The 13,706-nt window shown below is 42.8% G+C and overlaps 1 protein-coding gene across 6 annotated transcripts in view; it reads left to right on the forward strand.

Moving 5' to 3' along the window:
* CNBD2 (cyclic nucleotide binding domain containing 2) overlaps positions 1 to 13,706 on the forward strand; it is a 60,350-nt gene that overhangs the window by 40,009 nt on the left and 6,635 nt on the right. For 5 of the 6 annotated variants that reach the window (XM_077872959.1, XM_077872960.1, XM_077872962.1 and 2 more), the window contains 3 exons: positions 2,769 to 2,946; positions 4,929 to 5,049; positions 12,232 to 12,395. In XM_077872959.1, the coding sequence (XP_077729085.1) occupies positions 2,769 to 2,946; positions 4,929 to 5,049; positions 12,232 to 12,395 (463 nt within the window). The remainder of the gene's footprint in view (positions 1 to 2,768; positions 2,947 to 4,928; positions 5,050 to 12,231; positions 12,396 to 13,706) is intronic. The other variant, XM_077872964.1, reaches the window with a different exon arrangement.

Below are 13,706 nucleotides of genomic sequence, written 5' to 3' on the forward strand. Positions count from 1 at the left end.
GTAATTTTATTTTTAATATTTTTAGGGAATTGCCATGCTATTTTCCATAGTGTCTGTAACATTTCACATTCCCACCAACAATGCACAAGAGTTCCAATCTTTCCACATCCTCACCAGTGCTTGTTATGTTCTGTTTGTTCAGTTTTTAAAAATGATATTCATCCTAATGGATATGAGGTGGTATCTTATTGTAGTTTTGATTTGTATGCCTCCAATAATTGGTGATGTTGAGCATCTTTTTGTGAGCTTATTGGCCATTCACATATCTGCTTTGGAGAAATGTCTATGCAAGCTTTTGTGCCTTTTAAAAATTGGTTATCTATTTTTGTTTTTCTAAGTTTTAGGAATTTTCTATATATTTTGGATGGTAATCTCTTACCAGATATATGATTTGCAAATATTTTATCTCATTCTGTGGGATGCCTATTTACTCTGTTGTTATTGTCTTTTGATGGATGAACTTTTTATATTTTCATGAAGTCCAATTTGTCCATTTTTTCTTTTGTTGCCTGTGCCTTTGATATATGTACAGGAAATCACTGCCAAATCCAATGTTGTGATGCTTTTGCACTGTGTTTTCTTCTAAGGGTTTAATAGTTTTAGGCCTTACATTTAGATCTTTTATCTATTTTGAGTTAATTTTTATTTTTATTTTATTTTATTTATTTATTTATGATAGTCACACACACAGAGAGAGAGAGAGAGAGAGGCAGAGACACAGGCAGAGGGAGAAGCAGGCTCCATGCACCGGGAGCCCGACGTGGGACTGGATCCCGGGTCTCCAGGATCGCGCCCTGGGCCAAAGGCAGGCGCTAAACCGCTGCGCCACCCAGGGATCCCTTGAGTTAATTTTTATATGTGGTGGGATGGAAGGATCTAACTTCATTCTTGTGCATATGGATATTCAGTTTTCCCAGCACCATTTGTTGAAAAGACTGTTTTTGCCCATTGAATTTTTAGCACCCTTGGCCAAAATAATTTGACCATATATCTGAGTGTTTATCTCTGGGCTCTTTATTATTTTGGTCTATATGTCTATCTTTATGCCAATACTACATTACTTTGATTACTGTAGTTTTGTAGTAAGTTTTGAAATCAGGAAGTATGAGTCCTTTCATTTGTTCCTTTTCAAGATTGTTTTGGTTATCTGGGGTCCCTTGATTTCATAAAAATTTTAGGATGGATTTTTCCATTTCTGCAAAAAGTCACTGAGATTTTGATAGGGACTGCATTGAATCCATAGCTCACTTTGAGTGGTATTGATATCTTAATGATACTGAGTCTTCCAATCCATGAATATAGAATATGTTTCCATTTATTATGCCTTGATCTTCAGAGTTCTTTCTTTGCGCAGCTCTTTGCTCTCAGGTACTGTGCTCTGTGAATTCTCATTGCCTTGTCCTCCCCAAACTCTCAGTTCTGTCTCATCAATTCAGGAAAATTTCTGGGCTCCCCCTGGGTTCCCTCTCCCTGCAACATGGCTTGGAAAACCTCCAGGCAGTAAGCTTGGGCAATAGTAGGGCTTACCTCATTTGTTTCTATCTTGCAGGGATGATTTCTTCATGACCTTATGCCCAATGTCTTGAAAGCCATTTTCTCATACATTTATCCCAGGTTTTTTTTAGTAGTTTTAGGTGGGAGAGTAAGTCTAGTCCCTGTTAGTCCATTTGGCTGGAAGCATAAGTATAGATTTGTGTTTCTTTTTCTTTCTTTTTTTAGATCTGTATTTAGATCTTAATAGCTGAGTTTTATCCTACTGTATGTATATACCACAATTAGTTAAAACAATGACCTTTTATAGATATTTTGAGTAATTTCCAATTTTTCACTATTACCTTGCTGGGGCGATTTTCATGGTATGTTTATCTTTGCATCCCTATACAAGGAAATATTGGGTAAATTCTTAGAATTATTGAATCAAGTAATCAATCCAGTGCATACTGGCCATGCTCACTTAAAATATTGATGGATATTGACAAAAAAGCCTTCCAAAAATGTTTATTCAGGGCTTTTTATATGTGTTCTGTTAATTTAGGCCTATTTTTTGTACATTTTGGATTTGTTTTTATTAACATTGATTTTAATAGTTTATTCTAACACTAAAGATCTATTTTTAAAAAACTATTTATTTGAGAGACTGTGCATGAGGTGGGGGCATGGAGGGCAGAGGGAGAGGGAGAGAGAGTCTTAAGCAGACTCCATGCTGAGCACAGAACCTGATGTGGGGCTTGATCCCAGGACCTTGAGACTGATTTGAGCTGAAATCAAGAGTCAGAGGCTTAACTGACTGAGCCACCCAGGAGCCCTTGATCTGTAATTCTTATAATAATCCTATGAAGGCTCCAGAAAATTACCTCATCCAAGGTTTTATGGCTCATCATTCCTTTAGCTCTTACTGCGGCCTCTGTCCCCAGTCCCAGATAAATATGATCTATTAGTGGAAAGTTATGAGCTTTAAATCAGGTAGACTTGAGTTAAATCCAAGCTTCAGCCTTTTTCTGGGTGACTTAAACTCTTGGATGCTCATTGATTTCTTAAATGGAGCCAGTGACATTTGTCTGGATGTAATGTATGTGAAGGCTCTGCTCAGGACCTGGCAGAGAGAGACAATACATGGAAACCACAGTGTTTTCCTTTTTTCTTTTCCTTATTTGCTCATGCACCAGCCTGGCCAGGCAGATGAGTAGGGGATACCTTTCAGCATTGTCAGCACAGGCCTCATATATGCAAAGAACTATTAATGTGTTTTTCTGTGCTTTCTCTAACAGAACCTTCTCCTGTGGAGAGATTTAAGGAATTCCAGATCAAATCATATCCTGTACAGGACTTTAGCTCTCTGAAACTGAAGCATCTCCAGAACTCCTGGGAGCAACAGGGGACCAGCTTCAGTAGGAGGATTAAAACCTCAGGAAATACTCTTCCAAAGATGTTGGGCCCAAAGATCAAGTAAGCTTAGTTAGCTCCTTGCAGAAGGAAGGGTCCAGATTCTGGTTGAAAGGGAGATATGACTTAAAAGGACAGAATGTCAGGGATACTGGGGAGGGGTCAGAGGTAGCAGGCACCGCTCAACACCAAAGGTTGGAGTATATATAAAAGGCAGCCTAGAGAATCCTAGATTTGAGACCCAAGAGCTGCATTCTGTGCCTGTAATGCACAGGATCACTTTAGGTGGTTAGCTTCTTCCTTTCTTAGGGAACCCATATGAAGAAGGAGAGGCAGGGCAGATCTTTTGGCTCTGATACTTGGTCTGTGTGTCAGTGGACCTTTCTAACTCTGAGCCTCTTCAGAAAATTCTACCCATCTAAAGGAGGCAGTAGATTAGAGCCTGGGCTTTGGTGTCACTTCAACCCAGGTCCAAGTCCTGGCTTGGCCACTTATTTTAGCTCTGTGTCCTTGCACAAGAGGCTTGACATCTCTAAGCCATAGTTCTCTTCTCTGTAGATAATAGTATTAAGTCTTAGTATCGTCATAAGCCAGCAATTAAATAAGATAATAGTAATTATAGCTAACACTTGTGGAATATTCTGTGCCTGGTACTGGATTATCTAATTTAATCTTCCCAATAACTCTATGGGGTAAGTATAGTTATCAGTCCCATTTTTCAGGTGAGAGAACCAAACTACAGAGAGAGACTAACTTACTTGTTTGAGGTCATCCAGGTAGGGAGTGGCAGAACCAGGATTCAAACCTAAGCAGCTGATTAATGCTCAGTTTTGTTGTTTGGTACGACTGTTATGGCTGAAATAAGAATACACAATGAGGGCTGAGCTTTTGCCTCAACCCAGAGAGGCTGAGGAGTAGGAAAGGACACTCAGTGGTACCTGCCTAGAGATATAGCTCAACGCTGGGCCCAGAGCAACATAACACCTCCCCCCCCACCACCATTAAATGCAAAATTAAAATATCACAATGATACTAATAACATCAGTGTCACAATCTCCATGCTGCCCAAAGTACCATTACACTCAAGTCCTTTGCCTATTAACATTTCTAGCCTGCTGGCCTCCATAAGGAGCATCCCATGACTTCTGAGTTGTTATTCCCTCTAGTGGATATTCTTTCCAAGGGATCCAGTGCTTCAAGTCCCAGTCCCAGTTCTTCTGAAGGTAGGGTTGGAACAGACCCAATTTCTCTGTTGTAAATCAGTATAGGAGAAGAGACATATTGGACCCAGAAGAATAAAAACCATGCTGGGCATGTCCCGGGGGGGTGAGAATTGTAGGCTGCCTTGTTTATGTGTTGTGTGAGTTTATGAGTTGGGTGAATATATCAGCTATATTCTCAGCTGACAACTTTTTCCTGCCTCTAATCCAACTAACATAGCCTGTCTCTTCCTTATACCTCACCTAGACAAAGAAAGCACAACAGGATTGCTGTATAAAATTAATTCCAACATGAACAAAGTACAGAATCTACAGACTGCCCAAGGAAACCTGTCTTTTAAACAAAGAAACAAAGGCATTTATTTTTTGTTTTCCTGCCAAGAAGGAGAGCCCAAACCTCTGCTGTGTCCCCAGGGGGCACAGAGCTGACTCAATGTCAAAGCAGTCTGTTCAATTATTGGACAGCTCTGATTTAGAGATTTCTTCCCCATGTTGAGCATCCGTCAGCCAGCCTAGACTTCTCGTCCATCTGGTCTGGCTCAGCTGCATGAGCTCATCAGCCCCTTCTTCCACATAACAGCCTTCAAGTGTTTAAAAGGGGTGTATCTCTTTCTCTCCTAGTCTTCCCCCTATTAAACTTCTCCAGTTCCTGACATCGTAGTCTCTTCCAGGGCCTGATTTGCATTTTCTCACTTTCTGGGGTCAGTGTGAGTTCTCCAGGGAGGGGAAGTCTCACTGTGAGGCAGAGTGGGGGCTGACTGTCCAGGGCCTTATGAACTGGCTGTGTGACAAATGAGTTTTCTTTAACAAACTGTCAAATTTCAGATCCAGGCGTCCTTGTTCGCTTGAGTGTTCCATGATCAGAACCAAGTATGGTGATCTCCCTGAAGAGGCTGCAGTGGGCACCTACATCAAGATCCACACTGTGGAGGAAGGAGAACCTGTGGTAAGTGTGCAGATAGCCTCACTCATGATATATGTGTAACATGGTGGGCTGTGAGTGTTAAGTAATAACAGGAAAGGTTTAAAAACATTCCACTCTATATTTGGTGATATTAAGGAATATTGTTGATTTTTAAAGATATGATAACAGTATCATGGTTATTGTTTTTAAAGAGTCCTTATATTTAGGAGCTACATATCAAAAGACTCACAGATAAAATGATATGACATCTGGGACTTGCTTTAAAATAATCTAGGAAAAAGGCAAGGATGTACCCTCGCATCACTCTTTTCTTTTTTAAAGATTTTATTGATTTATTTGGCAGAGAGAGAGAGAGACAGAGTGAGCACAAACAGGAGGAGTGAGAGAGGGAGAAGCAGACTCCCTGCTAAGCAGGGAGCCCAATGTGGGGCTCAATCCCAGGACACTGGGACCATGACCTGAGCTGAAGGCAAATGCTTAACCTACTGAGCCACCCAGGTGCCCCACCCTCTTACCACTCTTGTTCATCATTGTACTAAAAGACCTAGCTAGTGCATTAAGATAAGAAAAGGAAATAAAATATTTGGGAAGGAAGAAATAAAGCTGTCATTGTTTGCAGATTTTTGATTGTCTAGATCAAAAATCTAGATAGATCCAAAGAATCAAAAACAAAAATAAAAAAACCCTCCTGATGTGAATAAATTATTACAGTAAGATCAGAGGGTAGAAGCCAATGAATATTGGAATTTAAAATAAAAACACAATTACATTTATAATAGCACCAAATATGAGATAGTTAGGTATAAATCTAACAATGTTCAGGAGTCACATGAAGAAAACTATTAATTATAATGAAAGAATTTGTGGGTTGCCTGGATGGTTCTATTGGTTAAGTATCTGTCTTCCACTCAGGTCATGGTCTCAGGGTCCGAGGATCAATTTCCACATTGGGCTCCCTGCTCAGTGGGGAGTCTGCTTCTCCCTCTCCCTCTGCTCCTCCCCCCTGCTGTGCTCTCTCTCTCTCTCAAATAAATAAAATCTTTTTTAAAAAGCATAATGAAAGAATTCAAAGAAGATTTAAATAAGTGGAGAAACAGACTATGTTCACAGATTGAAAGATTCTATTGTTAACATGTTAGTTCTTCCTAAATTGATGTACAGATTCAACACAATCCCAATAAAAATCCCAGAAAATTATTTTGTGGATATTGGCAACCAATTCTAAAATTTACATGGAAAAGTGAATATAAACCAACTGGTAAATCTGTACAATGAACTATTATTCATAAATAAAAAGAAATGAACTATCAAGCTAAGAAAAAGATATGGAGGAAACTTAAATGAATATTTTAAGTGAAAGAAGCCAATATGAAAAGATTAAGTGTAGTATATTCCAATTATATGACATTCTGGAAAAGGTATAACTATAGAGATAGGGAACCCTGGGTGGCGCAGCGGTTTAGCACCTGCCTTTGGCCCAGGGCGCGATCCTGGAGACCCGGGATGGAATCCCACGTCAGGCTCCCTGCATGGAGCCTGCTTCTCCCTCTGCCTGTGTCTCTGCCTCTCTCTCTCTCTCTCTCTGTGACTATCATAAATAAATAAAAATTAAAAAAAAAAAACTATAGAGATAGTGATCAGTGGTCATCAGAGGTTTGGAATTCAAGAGGAGAGACAAATAGATAAAGCATAGAGGATTTTTAGGACAGCAATATTATTCTGTATGATATTATAATGGAAGATACAAAACCTTAAACATTGATAAGACCCATAGAACTTTACACAGCACAAAGAGTGAACCTTAATGTATACAACTTGTTAAAGAAAAAAGTAATTTAGGTGGCAGGGGATCCCAAAAGGAAATGCAGATTGTCACAAGAGCATCTAATGATATTACAAATGTATGAAACAGTCCCTGAAGAGGGTGAGAGAAAAAGGTGCTGACCTATGTATCGCTGGAGGTGTGACGCTGGAAGTGACTGTGGTCTGCACAACTGAAAGCCAAAGGAACTGCACATGAGCACTGTACTCTAGCTGATAATGTCATTCCCATGGGCGTATGCTTCACAGTTCTGATACTGCAATACATGTGTACTGGAATGGATCAATTCAGCAGATGACACCAGCTAGGTTTCTCATCATTGGAGTAGAAATTTGCAGAGAAGCAAGGAGGAGGCTAGAATGATCCATGTGGTAACAGATTCATTGAAGATATCAGTATGAACTCCTGTTGAGCTTAATATAAATACAGATGGTTACACGTGGAAATATTTATAGATATGTATATCGACATATATCTTTTGCTTTGTCAGTTGACAGGGCCTGAAAGAAATGACACTCCAGTAGCAATGAGCAAACCTAACACCCAGACTTTGGTTTCTAATATTATTCTTCACTAAGAGGAACAAGGGCTCCTTGGAAAATGATTGATTCTAAGACTAGGGCAGGAAATAGACAAGATGAGCCTGGAGCATTTCGTAGTGCTCGGGAGTTAGGAAGTATTGGGGGGAAAAACCCTATACGGAGGCAGGCATATCAAAGGGACACAGGTGCCAACTGAAAGAGCTCCCATTAGCCAAAGCTAGAACAATTTGAACAATTTAACCAACAAAATAAAATAGTATTAGATTATACCTCAAAGTAACAGTAAACATTCCTGAGTACGTACATGTAAAATGAACAAATAATGAGCAAATTAATAAATAGGGGAGAAGAGACAAATCTCTCATGCAGAAGAATTCCAAATAATTGACATAGATACTTGGTCCTAAAGAAGAGGATGCATAACTCCCCACTCCTTAGGTGTGGGCTGCATATAGTGATTTCCTTCTAAAAAGAACAGTATGGAAAGAGGGTGGTGGGGGGGAGAGAGTAACTTTGCAATAGAGGAACCTGAGAGATACCAGTGTAGCCAGGTGATCAAGGCCAACATACACAGCTAAATTGTGTTGATAGTATGTCCCTTAATATTATGAAATGGGACGTGATGTAATGAGAATGATACTTTGCCTCCATTCGGAAGTCCTCTTCCGAATAAACCACAACCCCCATCTAATCATGACAAAATCAGACAAACTCTAATGGCTGGGTGTCACACAAAATTCCTGACCAGTACTCCTTAATATCTATCAAGGGCATCATAAACCGGGCCAGTCTAAGAAACTGTCCAGCCAAGAGGAGCCTAAGGAGATAAGAGAATAAATGGAATATGTGTCTTGGATAGGATTGTGGAACAGGAAAAGGACATTAGGTAAAAAGGGGAAATCTAAATAACTCCTTGATCTGAATTAATAATAATAATAGTGTATCAATCAATATCAGTTCATTAATTTTACCAAAGGTATCCTATTAATGTAAGATGTTAATTAACAGAGGAAACTGTATGGGGTATATGGGAACTCTGTACTATCTTCTCAATTTTTCTAAGTCTACAATTGTTCTAAAAAATAAAGTCTATTAACAATATAATTATCCAGGGCATCTGGTGGTTCAGGTGGTTAAGTGTCCAACTCTTGATCTCAGCTCAGGTCATGATCTCAGGATCATGAGTTCAAGCCCCATGTTGGGCTCCACGCTGGGCATGGAGCCTACTTAAAAAAAAAATTATCCAATGGTTGGCAGGTTGGTAGGGTGGGGAATGCATGGATGAAACATTTGGCCATGAATTGATCACTGTGGAAGCCGGGCAGGGGGTGGGCCTCCACCAGCCCCGGGGAGGGGCTGTCTTCTGAAGCCTCATGTGCGGTCATCATGCACTGTGCAGTCACCATAGTCCAGAGAGCTACTCCCTCACCATATGCCCTTAATGCTCTTCCTCAGTTACAGTGTCTCCAGGGTCATCCTCACATGCCTATCACCCCCCAGTGTGGTGGTCTCTTCATGCTCCTGCCCCACTGGACTGTGTGTCTTCAGAGGCAGGAAAGCCAGCACAGGACCAGAAGGGAGCCCCAGCCCCTGGCACGGTGCCCCCTCAAGGCTGATGGAATATTTCCAAGCTCTTAGGAAGTTCTTCCTTTTCTTCAGCAAAACTCTGCCTCCTGCACCTTTTAAGTAGCTCCTCCCACAGCGTTTCCCTACCCCACCCTCCCAAGAACAAAACAGAAGAAATCTTTCCTTGCCCAATGATGACCCCTTAGATTATTTAAAGAATGCCGTTTTGTTTTTCACTCAATGTTTCGGAGCCAGGCACGGTGTCAATGCCCAGGTAGTTATTTTCTCATTCAATTAAAACATCCTCTGTTCCTTCAGACAGTCCTCAGGTGATGTGCTTTCCAGGCCGCTCACCATTTCCTTCAGGGCAGTTAATGCTTCCGAGGCAGGCGCTCAGGCCTGAACACAGGGCTCCTGAGGCCAGGGCCTGGCCTAGGAATGCAGCCTCACACAGGGCCAGGCAGTAGCTGGGGATGCCAGGTGGGCCGAATGAGGGCACCAGAGGGCAGAAAGGCCTTGCCTGGTGGGGTCGATGATGACAGCAGTAGAGGCTGTGTCACGTGCCACTAGAACAGCCAGGCCTGTGTCGTGGAGGGCCTGCAGTGTTGGAGTGGGGACCTTGGCCCTGATTCTCTCGGAAGGCCTCAAAGGCTTTGGGTGGGGGCCAGAGCAAAGACCAGGCTGCCTCATTTGTCACACAGGGCCCAGCACAGAGAAGGCCCCCCACAAATATGTGTTAACATGACTCTTGATGAAAATGCCTGTGGATGTGTTCTCTCTGCTCTCAAGGCCGTGGCTTCGTTTGTAGGAGAGTGAATGGGACAGCTGGGCCTGTATTCACCTAGGAGATCACATTTGCTAACTGGGGAATGTGAAGCTGGGTGGGTCTTAGAAACAGGAGAGGCTGGGACCTGGAGGAGAGCCTCTGTTCTGAGCGAGGAGGAGTAGGGGAACCACTCATCCAGGGAACAGGCAGGCTGAGGCCTCTGATTGGGCAGGCCAGAGCCGTGGGCCGGGCAGACAGGATATGGCAGATTGGGGTGGGGGCAGGGGTCCTTATCTTCATGTTGTTTCTTTCTTTCTCTCTCTCTCTCTCTCTCTCTCTCTCTCTCTTTCTTTCTTTCTTTCTATTTTTAAATATTTTATTTAATTATTCATGAGAGACACAGAGAGAGAGGCAGAGACACAGGAGGAGGGAGAAGCAGGCTCCATGCAGGGAACCCGATGTGGGACTCGATCCCGGGACCCCAGGATCAGGCCCTGAGCCAAAGGCAGACGCTCAATCACTGAGCCACCCAGGTGCCCCCTTCATGTTGCTTCTAATTAGTCAGCTGTGTGGGCAAATACTTTACCTGAGTCTGTGTCCTTATTAGAAGATGAAGACATGGGGATCCCTGAGTGGCTCAGCGGTTTAGCGCCTGCCTTTGGCCCAGGCGCAATTCTGGAGTCCCAGGATCGAGTCCTGCATCAAGCTCCCTGCATGGAACCTGCTTCTCCCTCCTCCTGTGTCTCTGCCTCTCTCTCTCTCTGTCTATCATGAATAAATAAATCTTTAAAAAAAGAAGATGAAGACATTCACCTGGGTGTGTTAACCCGAATGTTCTGTGACCCCGTCTAAGCACTCATGCAGGTCATCTACCATGCTCTAGTCATGGCTCAAAATGCCAGTGTGGGCAAGTAAACTGACATCCTTCCTGCCCTTATGGGGTTTATGATCTAATCTGGGGACAGACAATAAACAGACAAATTAATAAACACATAAAGTATTGCAAATTGCTTTTAGGAATGGAATATAAAGCTGGGTTGGGGCAGGGGACAGACTTCTTAAAAGGGGCAATCAAGAAAGCCGGCTCTGAGGAGATGATGTTTAAGCTGAGATCTGAATGGTGAAAAGAACAAGCTGGGGATGACCTGTGGGAAGAGTATAGAAGACCGAGGAACCGTAAGCTCAAAGCCTAAGGCCAGAAGGAGCTTGGTGTGTCAAGAGGGCTGGAAGGGAGGGCAGCATGGCTGCAACAGAGTAAACAAGGCAGGGCGGCATGAGGCCAGGCTGGAGAGTCCGGCAAGGGTGAGAGAGCCCAGGTCTTGGGGTCACAGGGAGGAGTTTTCATCTATCCTGCATGCCGTGGGAAGGTATTTGAAGGGATGGGTTGTAGGTGTATGAGAGTACCTGCCCTCAGTGCGCTTTGAATAGTTCACTGGGTTCAAATCCTGCCTCCACCTCTTTCTATCCTTGAGAAAGTTACTTAACCTCTTTGGGCCTCAGTTGCCTCAGAGGATAGTGCTTAGAAGCATGGGTTCTGAAGACGGACCCCCTGGGCTCAGATCCTAGTGTTATTGCTTCCCTACTGTGTGATGTTGGACAGGTTTTCAACCTTGGCAGCATCCTCTGTAAAATGAGGATAACAATTGGACCCATCTCGTTGGGGCTTGTGACAGTTTCAAATGGGTTAGTACTTATGGCAGGTGGCAGCAAGAGGGCCTGGAACATAGCGAATGCTCAGGAAATACTGCTGTCATATCATTGTCATCATCATGGCCAGGAAGCCAGAGGAGTAACTGAGCGGCAGAGAGGAGGCCAGTAACCCCCCTAAAGTCTATGAGAGACAGAGAAGGTAATGGAGGCTCAGTGGGGACACATGAGCAAAGGGCTGACAAAAGGATGGGGGAGGGTGTGGTGCCTGTGAAAGGCAAGATTTAGTTTTATTTTTTTTAAGATTTTCTAAAATGTATCTATTCATGAGAGACACACAGAGAGAGGCAGAGGCAGAAGCAGACTCCCTGTGGGGAGGCCAACTTGGGACTCCATCCCAGGACCCCGGGATCACACCCGGAGCTGAAGGCAGATGTTCAACCACTGAGCCACTCAGGTGCCCGTAAGGGGGGATTTAGAAGAGGAAGCCTCGCTGTTCAAATTCCGTTATCATCCTGAGGAAGAGGGAATGGCTTTAATTGACACAATAGTTGAGATTGGACATCAGGGAAAACTTGTGAACTGCTGTCCCCTGAAGAGGAACTGCCTGAGTGTGGTTCCTGTGGAGCCTGCATGGAGACGGAACATGGACAAAGTGCCGTCTTCACAGGCTCTTCTAATCCCAGAAGCTGGAGTCCTTTGGTGTCGTGCAACAGCAGGAGCCCTGGACAGAATTCTCCTCATCACTTGCAGAATGACCCCAGATGGAATCCCCTTCTGTTTGGGGCCTCATTTTCCCCATCTAGATGATCTGCTGGTGGGTGTGGACAGTCTCTGAGGTCAGACTTTCCATCCCCCAGGGCCTTCACCAGATCCTCCTCCCAGAGAAGCAGTGTGACATGCGGCCCTTGATCCTCGTGAGCCTGGGAGCTGAGGTGATACGGATGAGGAAAGACAAATTTTGTGAACTGATTGACAGTGAAGTAATGGAGAAGTTGTCCAGGTTCAAGGTCAAGTACCCCAGGTCAGTGCTGGAAATGTGCATGCATTCCACCAGACTGAATAAATAAATGTTCACCTATTATTTATTAAAAGAAAGAAAAAGGTGCTCATATGAAATGCTGAAAAGGGAGGGGATGAAACTGGTAGCTGTTGGTACTTAAATTGTCTCAGTTCCTTTGATGATAATTTTACTATTATGTTGCAAGGGCTATATCTTTTGAAGTAAAGGTCTAACTATGAATTTATATAATTAATTTATGGGAAAAGCTACATGCGCTGAGATGTTCATAGCAGCCATATTCACGATAGGGAGAAAAACCACTACCACCACCCACACGTATCACACTAAGGGGATCATTTGGAAATTGTGGCGTATTTCTTTCATAGATTGTAACTGTCTTACTAAAAAAAAAAAATTATAAGTCTAAGGACTCTGTAGGAGGAGGGTAAAATAGGTGATATAATGATATATGAAAAGGCCAGGATGCAAAATTGCATATATACTCTGACTATGCCTTTATAAAACACAAGAGGAAAACCTAGAAGGAAAAAGCAAAAATGATGACATCTGTGATGTTACCAAATTTGTAAGAGTCATTCTGTCTGGAAGGTGAGACTAAAAAGTACTTCCTGGTTGTTGTTATATATTCCTCTCATATTTAATTGTTTTTGCAGTGTGTATGCATTGCTTATATAATGAGGGAAGATAAATACTTTTTAAATTTTTAATTTATTTTTTAAAAGATTTATTTGTTTATTATAAGCGACAGAGAGAGAGAGAGGCAGAGACACAGGCAGAGTGAGAAGCAGGCTCCCCGCAGAGAGCCCAAGGTAGGACTTGATTCCAGGACCCCAGGATCATTCCCTGACCCGAAGGCAGACACTCAACCACTGAGCCACCCAGGTGTCCCTTTTTCAAAAAAATTTAAATTTTACTTAGTTAACATACAGTGCAATATTGGTTTCTGGAGTAGAATTGAGTGATTCTTCACAAGTTCCCTCCTTAATCCCATCACACATCTAGCCCATCCCGTGCCCACCTCTCTCCATCAACCTTCAGTTTGTTCTCTATTCTTGAGAGTCTCTTATGGTTTGCTTCCCTCTCTCCTTTTCCCCCTCTTCCCATGTGTTTATCTGTTTTTTTTTTTAAGACTTTATTTATTTATTTGACACAGAGAGAGAGAGAGAGAGAGCACAGCCGGGGAAACAGCAGAGGGAGAGGCAGAAGCAGACTCTCTGCTGAGTAGGGAGCCTGACACAGAGTTCAATCCCCGGACCCTGGGATCATGACCCAAACTGAAGGCAGATACCTAACTGACTGAGCCACCTAGGT

Source organism: Canis aureus, chromosome 26 (assembly GCF_053574225.1).
Source record: "Canis aureus isolate CA01 chromosome 26, VMU_Caureus_v.1.0, whole genome shotgun sequence".
Taxonomy (NCBI): domain Eukaryota; kingdom Metazoa; phylum Chordata; class Mammalia; order Carnivora; family Canidae; genus Canis; species Canis aureus.